The 19,076-nt window shown below is 48.6% G+C and overlaps 1 protein-coding gene across 4 annotated transcripts in view; it reads left to right on the forward strand.

Moving 5' to 3' along the window:
* Positions 1-399: 399 nt before the first annotated feature.
* CFAP74 (cilia and flagella associated protein 74) overlaps positions 400-19,076 on the forward strand; it is a 279,555-nt gene continuing 260,878 nt past the window's right edge. For 2 of the 4 annotated variants that reach the window (XM_088468206.1, XM_088468208.1), the window contains exons 1-3: positions 439-525; positions 8,753-8,896; positions 17,903-17,996. In XM_088468206.1, coding sequence (XP_088324332.1) covers positions 8,776-8,896; positions 17,903-17,996 — 215 coding nt within the window. In that variant the 5' untranslated portion in view covers positions 439-525; positions 8,753-8,775. Of the gene's footprint in view, positions 526-8,752; positions 8,897-17,902; positions 17,997-19,076 lie in introns of all 4 variants that reach the window. The other 2 variants (XM_088468211.1, XM_088468207.1) reach the window with 2 other exon arrangements.

Raw genomic sequence — 19,076 nt, forward strand, 5'->3', positions numbered from 1 at the left:
TATAATAGAGAATGCTCATGCATTACTGCAATGCTGCCTCCATAATAAGCAGGACACCTGTAGATTTTCCACCTGATCTAAGGCATCAGGACATGATACAGCTGCAGCCAGAGAAGCAGGGAATGCGCCTTCTTCTCTTTTGAAAAAGCCTGGATCTGAGAAAATCTTCTGATGATGACAAATCATTAGAGAAAAAGAACTTGGTTTGTGCTTGTATCAGAGATGGGCGGAACATGTGGCGTCAGAGGGCGTGGCTTACTGTACATCAGTCTCACACTGTAATCCCAGTGAAGCAATCACATTGCAGGGGCGTGGTTAGCTGCAGAGACACGGTTCAGGTTGTGAATGGATCACTTCAGTTAATGTACATTGTTACACCTCTTCCCCACCCTGTAAATAATGGTTGGGTCCGTTGCTATGGTGACGAGTCTCCCCAGCGTCTCACTGGGGAACAAGGAGCCGGGGCCTAGTAACTAAAACTTTGTTAAGAGTACAACTTCCAGGATATCCCAATTTTCGGTACAGGTAACATGTTGTAACCATGGACAGCTATTCTCATTTATAATATGATTATTTGACATATATAAACTTGTGTTCTATGCTAATAGAGATGACATAGAGTTGGCTTTCAGTTAATGCATATTATTATCCTATATTATCTATATCAGTTCAAAACTGACTTTTTTGATAGCAGTTTAATCTACTTTTCCCAATAACATTAATTTTAGACTGCAATTATCTGTGTTGAATTAACAGGGCTTAAGGCTCCCATACATCTGCAATGTATTGGGCGAATTCCCCGACCCCGATACTCCCGGGTCAGGGCAATCCAACATGTTGGATTTAACTGATTGATATAGGATTGTGGTCAGCATATTGGGGATTGTTAAAATGAAGAATTTCACCGATTCCCTGACGGATCGGCAACCATTGATGGCCGCCAATCGGCATTTCCGACTAGCGAATCGGTCGGTATGTGGAATCAGTGACACCGCTGGCAAATATATGGGGACCTTTAATAAACTTTTTGCTATCAATTAACTGATTTAGCCCGTATCATAAATATGTAGTAAAAGTAGAATAGAGAATGAATAACACTATGGGCCATATTCAATTTGGATGCGAAAAGTCGGAATCACGTCATTTTCGCATGTTTCAATTATCCCCGTATTCATTTACGAAGACTTTTCGACGTTTTGAAAATTCTTTGTAAAAAAACGGGGATAAGTTTTCACCATGTTTTACATGGCGAAAAAAACTGCGGAATTGGGGTTGGGGTTTAGGGGTGCAGGCTTAAAAAAAATAGCCTGCACCCCTGGGAATTGCCCCTAAAAATGAAAGCTGTCAAAAATATAATAATAATAATAAAAAAAAAAAATAGAGACACCCCAAAAAAATTATTTAAATTTTGGGGTAAAAAAATAAAATAAAAAATATGGGAAACAGGTTTTTATCTAACTAAATAAATGAAGGGGGGTACCCAAGTATGCAGCAGTTGTATTCTTCATTACGGGTGGTTGCGTCAGGTGTTTTTGTGAAGAATTTTTCAAAGTCCTTAGGGACTTAAAAAAATGCTTGTACCCATTTTCATGTACCCTAAATTTGATGGGAGAAGTTATTTTAACGAAAAAAAACCCTAAGTACTATTCTACACCACTTCATTGCCGCAAAAATGCACCCGACTTCAGCAGGCAAAAATTGGTGTACCCATAGTGATCCCCCATGTCTGGACATCTTTAGGGGGGTCCCAGGCACATTTCCCGAAAATTCCTGTTTTCTTTCGTAGATCCAAATTCACCGGGTCCCGTTTTCGCTCCTTTTAAATTGAATACAGGGATAAGCGGGCATATGCCCCATACTTTATCCCCACTCTCACCTCCGATGTGGAGCGAAAAGTCCAGCATGGACTTTTTGCTCCCTAATTGAATACGGGCCAATGTACAAATAAGTCAGGCAAGCAGGTATGTTAAAGGGGTTTTCCACTTGCTATCTCCAGTTAAACTACAGTATGCTTTCTGTAGCATATAATTCACTACATGGTCTGTACATTTTAGAGCCAACTGTCTTATTTCAGGGAAGAAACAATGCGACTATAATACTTCAAACTATTAAAGTACTGTACTTTGGTAATTCAGGTAACTTTCTGATGATTTTATAAGATAGATGTGCTGATGAAATATGGGTACTTTATAGTAATGTGTTACATTTTAAACATGTCCCCATTTTTTTTGGGTGCAGGCATTGCAGTTTTGCACATTTAATTTTCAGCATAGCCAAGTTGTACTATCACCTTGGAAAATATTTTATTCTATATGAAGACATTTTTCCAGGGTCGCCTCATCCCTCCTCACAGTCCCAAACGATAACCGTGGGTGAAGAGATTGGGATCAATCACATTTTATTTGCTAACCTAGGTGCTGTTGTGTTATTTAATGTACACACTTTTGGAATGTTCAAATTTGTTTAATATTTCACTCTAATCCATATATTATGTATATTATCCCCCCCTCCCCATAAAAAAAAAATGTTCAAACGTTAGCAGGAAACCATTAATGGTTGAGTCATCAAAGGTTGATTATGGCGCAGAACTAAATATCATTGGTGCGGCATTGGAGGTCCCCCATAGATGGCAAAAAAACACTTGCCATCAGCCATAGACCATCGTTAGTCACAAAACCATTGATGGTCAATGGCCATCCTACTCTGTGGTAATAATCCCCATCAACTCTTTAATAACACATCCCCCCCCCATATTTCTATAGTAACGCATATTCCTCATCTCTGTAATAACACTTCATCCCCCTCTGTAGTAACACATCCCCCTCATCTCCATAGTAACCAGGGGCGTATCTACCCATTGGCCAGGATGGCACTCGCCAGGGGCGCTGACCAAAGGGGGGCGCCGTCCGGCAGTGCCACCAATAGCCAAGGGGTGGACAAGTCCCCCAGCCCCACAAGTGTAGGGCAGACCGCAGTGGTAGCGGTCTGCCCTACACAGTTTACAAACACGCAGCCGCCAGCGGCGGCTGTGTGTTTGTAATAGCAGCCAGCTAATGAGAGTCAGACAGACTCTCATTTGCTGCTGCGTCGTCGCGGAGGGAGCCGGCTGGAGCTCACTAATGAGCTCCGTCTTCCGGCTCCCTCTGCAGCATGTGATGGGAGAGACGTCATGACGTATGATGTCTCTCCCATGCAGGAGAAGAGCGGGCGGGACTGAGCGGACAGCGGCGGTCGAGTCAGGAGCGAGGATCAGGTAAGTTTTTTTTTTTTCTTTGTGTGTGTGTAGAGGGGGGGGCACTGAAATAGGGGGTGGCCGCTACTGGGGGCAATTTATGGGGGGGTGCTCTGTATAGGGGTGGCCACTACTGGGGGCACTCTGTAGGGGTGGCCACTACTGGGGGCACTCTTTAGGAGTGGCCACTACTGGGGGCACTGAAATAGGGGGTGGCCGCTACTGGGGCACTTTATGGGGGGGGTGCCTGCTACTGGTGGCTCTGTATATGGGTGGCCACTACTGGGGGCACTGTATAGGGGTGGCCACTACTGGGGGCACTGGATAGGGGTGGCCACTACTGGTGGCACTGTATAGGGGGGGCTACTACTGGGGCACTGTATAGGGGGGGCTACTAATTGGGGCAATGCAGCATAGGGGGATTGCTACTGGAGGGTTACTACTGGGGGCACTGCATGGGGGGGGGCACCAGTCCATTACATTGCCAGGGGCGCTTGGATCCCTAGATACACCCCTGATAGTAACACATCCCACCTATGTAATAATCCCTCATCACCACAGTCCCCTCTATCACCTCTGTAATAACATACAGATGTGTCCTTTTCCATCGTTGCCACTAATGATTGCCCCTCCTCACCATTGTAGTAACCAATCCCCCTTACCTCTGCAGTAACACATTCCCCTCTATCTCATCTGTAACACATCTCCCTCACCACTGTAGTAACACATCTCCCTCACCTCTGTAGCAACACATTCCTCTCTACTCTGTAGTAACACTTCCTACTTACCTCTGTAGTAACACATCCCACCCACCTCTGTAGTAGTGAAGGCCATTAACCATTCATGGTTATCAACCATTGGTCTTTGCCACTGATGTTCGATAGTTTTCCCATCGATTGCAGAGATCAGATGGCTCTCAACCACAGATAGCAGACTGGGAGCCCAATGTTTTTCTTTCCCCTCGGCTCTGGGGAAACAAAGCTTCGCCTTGCCCCCAATGCTGATTTGCCTGCTGCCCACTGTGCCTCACAGCAGTGGTAGTCATTGACGGGTGCAAACCATTAATTGTTTACGATTGATTGTTTTATGCGAAACATAGTAATCACTGATGGTGACCATCAATGCTTAGCCACTTGATGGCCATCCCTATTCTAGAGTCACATACCCCTCACTTCTGCAGTAACACATTCCTCTCAATCTTCCTCTGTAGAAAACACATCCCCCTCTATAAAATAGAGATAGGGAATTCTGTTACAGCAAGGGTTGAAAGTAAAGTAGTATATGTGTAAAGGTCATCAGTGAGACCCATAGATCACCCACTATAGCCATACTTGTTCCGGGCTTTGCCATTAGGAGCCCCATTATTATATAATTCAATGGGCCTGAGACAGAGAATTTTTAGCTAATGCACATATGTAAAATCCCGTAACATTGTGAAATGTTCATGTGTCCCAATAGTGTGCCTCAAAATACACAAAACCCACTCTCTGCTGATTGCAGTCCAGACTGGCAGTCCCAGGTGGAGGAGACACCTCCCCCTGGCTACATGTCTTCAGCGTGACTGGCAGGTGGTGCTTCCAATGGGAGCCACCTCCAGTCACAGTTAAGCCAGTGCAGTCATGGACTGCACTGGCTCACTGAAGTGGCAGATTTTACTGGGGGGCTGAAGCCTCGCAGCCACTAGGTAGGATCTGCCACTGATCACCGCTCACGAAGCCATAATAAATCGCATGGATCTCAATATAAATCCGATATGCATTCCCTGGCGGTAATCATAGGGATGCATTTACAGTGCTACTCGGATGCATGCGCAGAATTATAATATTGGGAGTTCGCTGTCCACCTGTGAATCAGGCGAAAGTGAAGGACAGCCGCAGCAACGGCTATAAAATAGCACTCAGGGTAGGAAGCAAAAACCTATAAGCAATGACAGGCCTAGATCTATATAGGTGCCAGTGTGCCCTCCAGATAGAGCCGTCTTAAGGGTAGAGTGAATAGGGCAATCTATTGAGGACTCAGGGCCTGATTAATTAAGGATCGCAACTGCAACAGCACACGCAGTTGGTTGATTGTTGCATACTGCGCATGCATCACAGTGCATGTGCGCAAAGGCACCACTGTGATCGCACTGCGATCCAGCAGACCACAGAGAGCCATCGCAGAGTGATTGATAGGCAGTGAGCGTTTGTGGGTGGTGACGAGAGGGGGTGGTCGGCGAAACGTTTGAACCCCGTTGCATTGGGCGAGCATAAATTAGCCAGTGCGATTGCATATGCAGCTTGAGTACTTACCGCGTGTTACGAGGTTAGCAATTTCTAAGTAGGGTCAGGGCTACTGTAATTCTGCTTGAGGGCCCTGTGGTATTCGATGTTACAGATGTTTATGGAGGATTGCAAGGTATTCCGGATGTGAAATAGCGGTAGTCGGAGACAGTGGGTGTCTATGCTGGCTGTGCGATGGCATTGCAATTGCAATCATTAGCATATTTTCGCAGCAGACCTGCGTGCGATTACCGAGCTGCGATCGCAATAGCGATCCTTATTGAATCAGGCCCTCAATGCCTATGACTTAAATTCATAATCTGGTGACTTTTTCCTGCACAAATGACAATTTTTATGCTGGGCCTGATGCAGAGATGGACACTAATGCTGCTGCTGCTGCTGCGTCTGTTTATGCAGTGGATGTGCAAAAATATGCAAATGTCCCCGACGCCTAAATTTGTATTGAGACTCCAACCAGGCAGCTTCGCAAATCTCAGCGTCTGAGTACAGAGATGCAGCATCAGTCGTTGATCATTGGAAAACGTTTCCCTTGATTATGTTGTACATACTGTAAAAATCCTAATTGCTGCTACAAATCCTGAATTCACATTAGACAGGTCTTGCTGGGCACATCAAACCGACAGCTGGAAATTTAATAAGGTTCTCCAGTGTATGCTTTTGATGCGTGGATTTTTTTGCTTATATTAATGCACTAACTTTCTAATATATATATATATATATATATATATATATATATATATACATACACATATACACATACATATTTGTTATACATATATGCACAAACATACCATAGTTTATCAGTAGAGACACTTTACTTACTATAGTGAGATGATATTTAGGGATTTATAACAAAAGTAAGTATATGCATGATGAGCTATGCCAGGGTAACAGGCCCTGGGGAGATATATTATAGTGGCACTTAACGTGCCTCTATAACGCTTCTGAGCTTCATACATCTCCGACAGTGTTTTCATTGTTGTCTGCTATAATGGTGACATGGGGGTAGATGTATTATAGCAGCACTTAACATGCTGCTATAACGCTTCCCGCTTCGCCTCTTTAACGAGGCGAAGCAGGAAGCACTACCGATGAGATGTATGAACATCTCATCGGCCGGAGAGGGGAAGCGTTAACTACCCCCTCCGGCGCTACCCGCTAGAGACTACAGCGCATCAGCCTAGTGCTGATACACTGTGTGTCTGTCCCGGCCAGCTCCACTGAGCATGAGCGGGATCTCGCAAGTATTGCGAGATCCCCGCGTGCAGCCTGGAGCCGGTAGCCGCCGCAGCAGGGACAGCGCTGTCCCTGCTGTGGGGATAGGGAAGCGCCAGGCTGTAGCTGTCGATAGCGACAGCTACAGTGGGCCGAACGGCCAGGCGATCTGACCGTTCATACATGTAGATAGCAGCGCCGATAATGATGGGCGCATAGCGCCCCTGTCATTTACTGCTCATCCCCCGATCATACATTGCGGAGAAGCGGTATCAGCGCTCATAACGTACGCTGATACATCTCCCTCACTGTGTGTTAGTAAATAGTGTTTTCATTATTGTCTGCTACAATGGTGACATTGGGGTAGATGTATTATAGCGGCACTTAACGTGCCGCTATAATGCTTCCCGCTTCGCCTCATTACCGAGGCGAAGCAGGAAGCACTACCGATGAGATGTATGAACTTCTCATCAGCCGGAGAGGGGGAGCGTTAACTCCCCCCTCCGGCGCTACCCGCTAGAGACCACAGTGCATCAGCCTAGTGCTGATGCACTGTGTGTCAGTCCCGGCCGGCTCCACTGAGCATGCGCAGGATCTCGCAAGTATCGCGAGATCCCCGCCTGCAGCCTGGAGCCGGCAGCCAGGCTGCAGCTGTCGATAGCGACAGTAACAGTGGGCCGAACGCTCAGGCGATCTGACCGTTCATACATGGCCCAGGCTAACGGCACTGCTATCTTGTAGATAATGACAGGGGGGCATAGCATCCCTGTCATTTACTGCCCAAACCCTATCATACATTGGGGAGAAGCGGTATCAGCGCACATAACGTGCGCTGATACCGCTTCTGAGATTCATACCAATCCCCCATGAACTTGTATAATTCAGTACAGTGATTTTGGAGTAAAACAGATTTGGGTGTAGTCTAATGGTGTTGACAAGGTCCATACTGCTCAGTTATATTCCCAACTCTGTGCCAGCTTCCTGTCTGAAAACAGAAGGTTGTCACCATGTCCATGCCAAACACATACAGGGGCAGATGTATTATACTGGCACTTAACGTGCCGCTATAACGCTTCCTGTTTCGCCTCTTTACCGAGGCGAAGCAGGAAGCACTAATGATGAGATGTATTAACAACTCATCGGCCAGAGCGGGGGAGTGATAACTCCCCTTCCGGTGATCCCCGCTACAGACCATCAGTCTAGTGCTGATGCACTGCGTGTCAGTCCCGGCCGGCTCCACTTAGCATGCGCGGGATCTCGCAAGTATCGCAAGATCCCCGCGCGCAGCCTGGAGCCAGCAGCTGACGCAGCAGGGACAGCGCTGTCCCTGCTGTGGGGATAGGGCAGCGCAAACTACAGTAGCTGTCGATAGCGACAACTACAGTGGGCCGAACGGTCAGGCAATCTGACCGTTCATACATGACCCAGGCTACCGGTGCTGCTATCTTGCAGATAGCAGCGCCGATAATGACAGGGGCGCATAGCCCATCTGTCTTTTACTGCCCAACCTCCCAATCATACATTGGGGAGAAGCAGTATCAGCGCAAATAACGTGCGCTGGTACCGCTTCAGGGCTTCTTACATCTCCCCAACAGTATGTTACACGTATATGTATGATTGTTAATCCCAAGTGTATATTGAGCTAGATGGATTGTATCAGGTGTACAGACACACGTTGAGCACTCTAATAACAGAGCAAGAATATAATAACGCTCCACAGATCAACTGATGGGTTTCTATTTATACATCCATTTATGTGCTTTTAACTGGATTTAATAAAATGAATGTAAACACCTAGTTTTAATGCCTGTGGGTACAAGATCTTGAAACTTGAATGTCCTGAAAATAGACTTTGATAAATATAGTTACTGTAGTAAAAAAAAATTTGGAAAAATTTGCAAATAATGAAACAATTTAACATTATTGGCAAATCCAGCTCTAAAATGTCATAATAACAAAAGGTGAACGTGCATTTAGCTCTTCCATTGTCTTATTCACTAAGCCTCAGTGTGTGTTTCATTAGATCATTTAGCTCATGTAAGAAGTATGTCTGTACATATGGAAGATATTGTTCCTGGAAGTCCACGAGATGAATCGGAGACTGTGTCATTTTTGGAAGAGGAAAATCTACCAGATTACCTCTGGGATCAAGAAGAAAACACAAAAGGTGGGAGTAATTGTTATTGAATTTTATACCGATATGTATATAATTTGCTCCCAGGGTCGGTGCAAGATTTCTTGGCACCCTAGACATGGCTTCAGCCTAGCGCCCCCCCCCCCCACCTTCCCTCGTATAGCTACACAAGCCCTTATGCAGCGCCCCCAGTAGTGTTCCCCTCTATTCAGTGCCCTTATACAATGCTCCCAGTAGTGGTCCCCACTATACAGTGCCCTCAGTAGTGGTCCCCCCTATGGAGTGCCCCTTATACAGTGCTCCCAGTAGTGGTCCCCACTATACAGTTCCCCCAGTAGTGGCCCCCCTATGGAGTGCTCCAGTAGTGGTCCCCCTACGCAGTGCCCCTTATACAGTGCCCCAATTATTGCCCCTTATAGAGTGCCCCTTATATAGTCCCTATGCTTTGTCCCATATACAGTGCCTCTGTCTGACTCTCATTGGCTGCTAAAATAAACCGCCGGGTAGTAAGAGTATACTACCCAGCGCCAGTGTGTTTGTTATGTGTAGTGCGGATCGCACTTATTTGCAGTCCGCACTACATTTAATGAAACCACGGACGTGGTTTTTTTTTCTGGACCCAGCAGCGCCCCCCAGTGGCCAGCGCTCTATGCATCTGCCTAAAACTGCCTAATGGTAGTGCCGGCCCTGTGTGTTCCTCATATGTGAGCCCCTGTAACTCCAGCTGATCAACTACGTTTTCAATACATTTCTATCTGCTGACTGCTTGATATTATATATGTTTAGAAAGTCCCATCAGCTTCAGTTCACTGACTTAGTTTCAGTGTATAAACTTCCTGTTCAGGCTAAAGCTGTACTAGAGCTCGTGCCCTGCAATCGCTACAGGGCAGTGACACTAGATACCTGCCTCCTTTACCCTGGCAATTGCCGACTCCTTATGGAACTTGAGCTTCTCACTATGGCTCTGTCTCGTGGATGTTGGGCGCGGGTGAAGGTCACAGTCACATAGTGTAGCCTAGCCTACCTCTTAGTAGCTTCAGTGTGCACCACAGAGCTCTTTGGGCATTAAGGCTTATTTATGAAGCTGCAAAAAATTGCAGGCATGGTCCTGTGCATCAAAATGTCCGTCGAGCTACAAAAGTCTGGATCTTCTGTGTGGATAAACTGGTCAGATCGGGTATTTATCTATCCATCTGCAAATGTTCAACAAGCGGCCCAAAGTATAATTAACTATCTGCACCTGTAGTCTGAATAAAAGAAGAAAAAAACAACAAACCACACTGCAGTATTTCTTCACAATAATAAGGAAAAATATTTAGAGATGTTTATGTAGAATCTTCCAATAGGACGTAAAAGGGTGTAATAATAGAGGTGACAAGTCCTCCAAATACATTGGAGAAAAAGAGCATGAACAGTGCAAAACCTTATTATTATTATTATTATTCTTTAGTTAGATGGCGCTACAAGGGGTAAGTGCATTAGCAGAAACACTGCAAACAGAAGAAGAAAAATAATTACAGTAGAAAACATTGCAGAACATGGGAAACCAGCTACTGTATAAAACATTGCTGCATAATACACCCCAAAAGCAGCACCACCTGAACAGCACTGCAGCTATCAGCAATAGGGAGGAGCTGAAGGTATAAGGGAGGAAGGAAAAAGCACATGAGGGAAGAGGGCCCTGCTTGTCAGAATTTATAATCTAAAGGGGAGGTGCAGACAGACAGGGGAGGGACAGTGAGCAAGGAGCATAAAGCATTGGGTTAGGGCCGAGCTTCCCAAACTTGGACCTCAAGGCACCCTAAGAGCTATTTCACACATGCCGGTTCTTGTCGGCCAGGCAAGAACCGGGCGGTAGCCGGACGGCTTTTTCCTGGCACTCCGTGGCTTTCATAAGCAGCAGCTTTGAGCCGCTTTTTATGTCAGTTTTTTTTTTTTCTTATTGGGCATGTGCAGCAGCTGCTGCTGCACAAGCCCGGCCGGCAGAAGCCAGTGTGTGTGAAAGGAAACATTGTTTCCTTCACACTACTGGCATGCAGGGACGGCACGGCACCGTCCTGCATAGTAATTTTTCTACTTCAGGGTCCATAGGGTTCCACAGGATACCTTGGGGTATAGGTGTGACGTCAGTCGCAGGGCACCAAAGAGTTAAGCTTTCAGCCTCCCAGGATGCACTAGGTCCCCCTCCTATACCCCGCCCCCGGGCCAAGGCACCTCAGTTTAGTTTGGTGCCCGGCCGGAGTCGGGTGCACCTGTTGGAGTGGGGGCTAGAAGAGCTCCTGAAGCTTTTTCTTCATGCAGCTGTGGCTGCACATCTGGATGAACAGCATGGACAGTCAGTCCTGACGTCCATGCTGTCTTCCCTACACCCCGCCGGTACCAGAACGCCGGTACTGATCCGGGGATGCTGGTGGGCGTCTGGGGTCACAGCTAGCGGTGACCCCAGATGCTCCGGACCATGGCCGGATTCAAGGGGGACAGAGGTAAGCAGCGGGGTCCCGCGGTGGGTCCCCGCTGATCACATGGTCCTAAGTCCCCAGGCAGGGGGCTCCCTGGGGACTGGCTGCAGCGTGGAGCCAGGCGACCAACCTGCGCTTCCACTACCCCCTGGGACAGCGGACCGCAGCAGAGCGGTAGCGCTGCGGCGTCCCAGGGGTTAAATGCATGCCAGGGGAGCGCGCCTTCCCTGTCTCACAGCCGGCGCCTCCCCCGCTGCACACAGCCCTCTCTGCATGCTGCCGACTGGTCCTGTGGCAGCGCTCCTCCCCCAGGCCAGCCTCCTCTCTGCTCCTCGGCGGCCATCTTCTCCAGAACGCATGGTGAACGCTGCTGGAAGCGCTGGACGGAAGCATCGTGGTCTGGGTCCCCCCGCATACCTCTCCTCCGCTGTGGCTCAGGTCTGTGTATGCAGCGCTGTGTCCTACCAGGCCCTGTGTCTGTGTAGTTGAGTAATCAGCGCTGTTAGTGCAGGAATTGTTATTTCTCTGCATTGTATGTGACTGTGCTAGCGCTGCCTGTAACTTTTCTTCTCTAAACTGTCAGCTTTATTACTGTCCCTGTTCTTCTGCTAAAGCCCTTGCGGTGCGGTGCTGCAGGGTGGTCTCTCGCCTATTTAATACTTAATTGGTGAGAGAGGTCACATACGTGGTGCCATCATGTCTGAAAGTGATTTTCCCCTCCGGCTACAGTGTACCACGTGCAAAGTACCGTTAGCGGAGGGGGAGGGTAGCGCGGAGGGCCTTTGCCGGCAGTGTTTGTCCATGGCGCGGCCTATTACGGTTACAGCACCGGTACAGGAGCCGCCCTGGGCTTGTTTCGCTCAGGCGTTAACAGCTTTAGTGGGCCAGTTAGCTCCGCAGCCCGCGTTTACTCCGATGGGTTTGTCCCAGCAGTCTGTGGTGTCGTCACCCATGCAGGGGTTCCCACGACAATTGGTGGTACCCCACAGTCTCCCTATTTCCCCGCTCCCGGGTTCTCAGGAGCCAGCGTGGGTTAACTCCCTGACGAGTTCTGTACAGCACTTGTCGGATGTGTTGCAAGGGGAGTCTGTGATGCGGCCTCATAAAAGGCCGGTGGCGTCTCTGTCCGCTCCTTATGAGGATGACGAAGGGACGTCTGATGATGGGGAGATTCTGGATCCTTACGATCAGGAACCTCTCCATACTAAGGGCGCTGATGCTAAGTCCAAAGTATATATTCCTGGACTTATTCGGGCGGTCCGCACAGCCTTGGTGATTGAGGACGAAGTTCCCCCAGCGGCTAAATCTAAGTATGCCTTTTTCAAAGATGTGAAGGGCGATGCCACAGTCTTTCCTCTTTCGGGTCAGTTGGTGGACCATTTAGAGGAGGCGTGGAAACAACCTGGCAAAAGATACCAGCCGCAGAGACGCCTGGCGGTGGCTTATCCGTTCGCGGATAATTATTTTGCTAAGTGGGAATCCCCTCCACAGGTGGATTCTCACGTGACCCGTCTTGTCCGTAGTGCCACATTGCCGATGCCATCCATGTCCTCCCTTAAGGATGCTACGGACCGCAAGGTAGAAATCTGCCTGAAGTCCGCTTATTCCCTTGCAGGGGGGGCAGCACGGCCGGCTATGGCCATTTGCTGGGTTGCCAGAGCGATGGAGCGCTGGGCGGATTCATTAGAGGCTTCTTTTGAATCCGACTGTCCGGCCGAACAGGCGGAGTTGATTGGCAATCTCCGTGATTCGGCCACCTACATCAACGAGGCGGCTCTAGACATTAGTACTCTGGTGTCTAGAATTTCTTCAGCAGCGGTAGCTGCTCGTCGCACCTTGTGGCTGCGATCCTGGAAGGCGGACGCAGATCCAAGAAAGGTCTGGAAGCGTTGCCGTTTACCGGAGAAGTTCTCTTCGGTCCGGATCTGGATAAGATTGTGGCCACGCTGGCGGCAGCCAAATCTGCTTGTCTCCCGTCGGCCGCTGCTCCTTCTGGTTCGGGACCATCGTCCTTTCGGTCATCTAGGGCCCAGGGCAGGCCCAAACCACAGTCGTTTCCTCGACAGGCTGGCCCTAAGAAATCGGTCAAGCCCCGGAAGCAGGCATGGAGTACCAGACGTCCGGCCCCCAAGCCAGATGACAAGCCTGCGGCCTGACGGTCCGGGCCTCCCTTTGGGGGATCCCAGGGTGGGAGGCCGCCTGCTACAGTTCGCCCAGTGTTGGTCGACCACTACGACAGACACTTGGGTTCTGGAGGGGGTTTCCCACGGATACGCCCTCTCCTTCCGGCACAGACCCCCGGCTCGCTTCTTCACCACGGGTCTCCCATCAGACCGGAACAAGGCTACGGAGCTGCGGAAGGTATTGCACACTATGCTCCAGGCTGGAGTTATAGTGGCTGTTCCATTCTCCCAGAGGGGCCAGGGTTTCTATTCAAATCTATTTTTGGTACAGAAACCCAATGGGTCATATCATCCGAATCTCAACCTCAAAGCACTCAACAAGTCTTTGCGGGTCCCGAAGTTTCGGATGGAGACCCTACGGTCCATCATTCTGGCGCTGGAACCTGGGGACTACTTGGTGTCATTGGACATACAGGACGCTTACCTGCATGTCCCTATTCTTTTGCGCCATCAACAGTTCCTCAGGTTTGCAATCCGCAGCGACCACTTCCAGTTTCGGGCGTTACCTTTTGGCCTGGCAACAGCACCATGTGTTTTCACCAAGGTGATGGCGGTCATGGCGGCTTCTCTGCGGCTGCAGGGAGTCCGCATGTTGCCGTATTTGGACGACCTGTTATTGGTGGCAGGATCTCCAGAGCTCCTGTTACGCCACTTGGACCTGACCATTGCACTGCTGCAACGGCACGGCTGGCTAATCAACTGGCAGAAGTCCACTCTAATCCCGTCTCGGAGGATTCTGCATCTTGGAGCCTTATTGGACTCGGGACAGCAAAGGATCTTCATGACGGAGGACAAGATCTCTGCTTTACAGTCAAGGGTGCGCAGTTGCCTGCACAGCCGCCGGGTGTCCTTACACTCGGCGATGAGGTTACTGGGCTCCATGGTGTCGGTGTTCGACATGGTGGAATACGCCCCCGTTTCACTCCAGACTTCTGCAGCACCTGATCCTGTCCAAGTGGAACGGGCTGACTCAGTCTCTGAAGTCCCAGACGATTGTGCTCACCCAGGAGGTTCGCCTGTCCCTTGCGTGGTGGTTACAGACGACCCACCTCAACAAGGGACGTCCGTTCTGGGTTCCAAATTGGGTCCTGTTGACAACGGACGCCAGTCTTCGGGGCTGGGGAGCAGTTTCGGGTCCACACTTGTTCCAGGGCAGGTGGACGCCGACAGAAGCGGAGCTTCCAATAAATATCTTGGAACTCCGTGCAGTCTTCAATGCTCTCCAGCAGGCACAGCGGTTTCTCCAGGGTCGCCCGGTGCAGGTCCAGTCGGACAACGCTACCACCGTGGCCTACATAAACAGGCAAGGAGGAACTCGCAGTCGGGCGGCTCTCGTAGAGGTCTCTCGGATCCTGGTTTGGGCGGAGCGCAATCTTCCGGCCATATCAGCGGTCTTCATCCCGGGAGTGCTAAATTGGGAGGCGGACTTTCTAAGTCGCCAGGACGTTCATCCGGGGGAATGGTCCCTGCACCCGGACGTTTTTCAACTACTGGTGGACAGGTGGGGTCTTCCAGAAATCGACCTCATGGCGTCCCGGCACAACAACAAGTTGCCGGTGTACGGGTCTCGCACAAGAGACGAAGGGGCGTCTCTGGTGGATGCTCTGTCCGTCCGGTGGACGTTCCGGTTCGCATACCTGTTCCCTCCGGTCTCCCTTCTTCCACGGGTAATCCGGAAATTCAAACAGGAAGGAGGGACGCTCCTGTTGATAGCTCCCGCGTGGCCCAGACGGCACTGGTTCTCAGACCTTCAGGGTCTGTCCGTGGACAGTCCTCTGCGGTTGCCGCTACGACCGGACCTTCTGTCTCAGGGTCCTTGCCTTCACCCGGACCTGACTCGGCTGTCTTTGACGGCGTGGCTGTTGAGACGGCCATGCTGAGGTCCCGGGGGTTTTCCAGCTCTGTGGTGCGTACCATGTTACGAGCTCGGAAACCGTCTTCCGCGAGGATATACCATCGCGTGTGGCATACGTTCTTCCAGTGGTGTCGACCGAGAGGTTATGCACCGCGGGAGTTTCGTCTGTCTCGGATTCTCGCCTTCCTGCAAGCGGGACTAGATCATGGGCTTCGCCTTGCTTCTTTGAAGGTACAGGTTTCGGCCCTATCTGTCTGGTTTCACCGTAGGATTGCTACAATCCCGGATGTGCGCACCTTTATGCAGGGTGTTCTCCGCATTCAGCCGCCCTTTGTTCCACCTGTGGCGCCTTGGGATTTGGCTGTGGTCCTGAGGGCTCTCCAAGGACCGCCGTTTGAACCACTGGGCTCAGTGGATCTTAAATGGCTAACAGCTAAGACTGTTTTCCTTCTGGCCATTGCTTCGGCCAGACGTGTTTCTGAGTTAGGGGCTCTTTCTTGTAGACCCCCTTTCTTGGTTTTTTATGGGAACAGGGCAGTGCTCCGCACTCGGCCCGAGTTTCTTCCCAAAGTTGTTTCCCAGTTTCATGTTAACGAGGAAATAGTTGTTCCGGCCTTTAACTCACCGGGTCTTTCCGTGGGTGAGGCCTCTTTGGATGTTGTGCGGGCCTTAAGGACTTATGTTGACCGCACTTCTTCGTTTAGGAAGTCGGACGCTTTGTTTGTCCTCTATGGCTTCCGTAAAAAGGGTTGGCCTGCTTCAAAGCAAACTTTGGCAGCCTGGATCCGTATGGCTATTTCTGAAGCTTATCTTCATGAAGGCCTACCGGTCCCTCCTTCTCTGAAGGCTCATTCCACTAGGTCTGTGGGTCCTTCGTGGGCAGCTCGACGTGGTGCCTCGGCAGTTCAGATCTGCAAGGCTGTTACGTGGTCTTCTGTCCATACCTTCGTGAGGTATTACAGGTTTGACACCTTCGCCTCTCAGGATGCTTCCTTCGGGCGGCGGATTCTCCTTTCTGCACAGGAGCGTCCCCACCCTTAAAGGATACTGCTTTGGGACATCCCCAAGGTATCCTGTGGATACCCTATGGACCCTGAAGTAGAAAATATGAGATATGGTAAGAACTTACCCTTGTTATCTCTATTTCTACAAAGTCCATAGGGTTCCACAGGACTCCCGCCCTGTCGCACCTGTGCTGCAGATGGGCTTTGCTCTGGTCACCGGTTTTCCGTCTCCCTCTGGTGAGAATGTGATTCTTGTATGTGTCCAGATCTTTGTTCTCTCTCTTCCTTCTCCTCCTCCGGCCTATGGCTTGGTAACTAACTGAGGTGCCTTGGCCCGGGGGCGGGGTATAGGAGGGGGACCTAGTGCATCCTGGGAGGCTGAAAGCTTAACTCTTTGGTGCCCTGCGACTGACGTCACACCTATACCCCAAGGTATCCTGTGGAACCCTATGGACTTTGTAGAAATAGAGATAACAAGGGTAAGTTCTTACCATATCTCATATTTTTCCGGCTATATCACGGCGACCATGCCGTGTAAAAGGAGCCTGTCCTTTCCCTGCAGTACTATATTTCACGGACGGTTAAATACCGGGCTTCTTTTTGCCGCCCGGTCAAAACCGGCATGTGTGAAATAGCTCTCACAGTCCGAGTTTAAAGATACCCATGCTTGATCACAGATTACTTAATACCTCAGTCAATTTGATTTAACCACCTGTGTTCAACCATGGATATCTCTAAAACCTGAACTGTTGGGGAGCCTTGAGGGCTGGGTTAGGATTAGACCTGGATGAGTTTAACAATGATAATGATTTAGCCCCAATGTTTGTAGGCAGCAGGTTTATTTTAAGCTAAGAGGAGTTAGGCAAAGTACACGCCTAAAGACTTTCTGTCCAACCATCCAACTAGTTGATTGGTTGAAATGAAAATCTGGTAAGGTATGGGAGTAACTGATGATCAGCAATTTGCTCCTAAATGCCAGAAAACAGATGAAAATGGTCGTTCAAACAATTTGTTCAAATAACAATTTTTGTCTATTTTCCGGCGTTTGGGAGCAAATTGCTGATAGTCATTTGCTTTCATACCTTACCAAATTTTCATTCCAACCAATCAACTAGTTGGACAGAAAATCTTTAGGTGTGTACCCAGCCGAGAGGGGGGTATCCACTTAGCGATTTTACCAAGCGATTGCACAATAACGACATCGCTTGCAAGTCACGCATGTTTTGGTCGGAAGCGGCCAGCGATGCGCGTGCCCGCTGGTCGATTCCGACATCGCCTGTACATGATGGTTCAGCATGTGCGGGGATGAGGGATGTGCCTGGACTGAACGAGTGAACGTTCAGTCTAGGCACATCACTAGATATACAAATGAGAGCACGATTGCAATGTCGTAATTGTGCTCTCGTTTGTATTTCTAGTATATCGCCTTAACATTACCATACAGTAAAAGTTAACTTTGTGTCTTCTTCTGCCTTAACCTGTGCATCTTATAATTATCTGTTTACTAGAGTGTCCTATTGTTTGTTTTATTCTTGAAGATGATGAATTTCCTCTTGGAGACACGATAGAAAAACTCCAGTATGAAGATGCCCCTGATGAAACAAGTGACAGTCTTGATACTGATAGTAACTGGTAAGCCCAGTGCCTGACATATTCCTTGTGCACAATCTCTTCCTCTCGTGTGTTTGAGGAATGGGCTCTGATTGCTGTGATTGTATCAGAGCTTTATGGTGCATACAGAAATATAGATGGGAAACAATAACCATTTGATGTGTGCTATATGCTATTTTTATGCATCCTTCAGAGCATTACGCAGAAGTGAGGTGGTTTTGAATCTTTTCTATTGCCTGCTCTGTGCGCTGGGATGTGTATTTATTTATTTTAAGGAAAAATCTAGCAAATGAGCAATTTGAGCTGTTTCATTGAGACAGGCTACACTCAATCAGATTTACAACTGACATAGAAACAGGATAAGTTCAATAATAGGTGCATTTGATGGGGAAAAACAATACAAAATAAAAATAACATTTCCAAAAGCCAAGGTAAGACATCTGAGTGCAACTTTACAGAAGTTTATTCAATGTACTTACTGTGCAGACTTTGTACATACTGGGGGACATTTATGAAAGCTGGTACTCCGTAAATATGTGCTGTAATCTATTGCAGCCTCTCTTTTAGCAGTGTTTACACCAGATGTTCCCAAACTCCAACAGTTACAGTCCACGGTTTAAGGATATCCATGTTTGAGCACAGGTGACTTAATTAGTACCTCAGTCAATTTGACTTAACCATCAGGACTCAAGCATGGATATCCTTAAAACCTGGACTGTAATGGCGAAGTTTGGGAACTTCTGATTTAGACAATGAATTTAAACATCTGATTGATTGCTCTAGGTCAGAGGTTAACAACCCATAGCCTGGCTGTGGAGTCCCCTGATTTTTAGGTATAAAATATTTTTGTTTAAAACCTGCTAAAAAAAAGTTTGGAAATCTCTACAGTTTTCACAAATGATACCAAGTTATTTAAATGAATGAGTTGCACCACCACATATTACAGACCCTCCAACATGACCCGTTCCATCAGGTACAAAATGCTCTGCTCCTGGACTTCCCACCTGATTTATGATTGCAGCCACCTGTGTTGAACTAGTTAATTGATGAGAAGGGAGCTTCAACATAAGTGGCTGCAATCATAAATCAGGTGGGAAGTCC

This window comes from Taudactylus pleione, unplaced genomic scaffold, assembly GCF_031769625.1.
Source record: "Taudactylus pleione unplaced genomic scaffold, aTauple2 ptg000082l, whole genome shotgun sequence".
NCBI classification, from domain to species: Eukaryota; Metazoa; Chordata; class Amphibia; order Anura; family Myobatrachidae; genus Taudactylus; species Taudactylus pleione.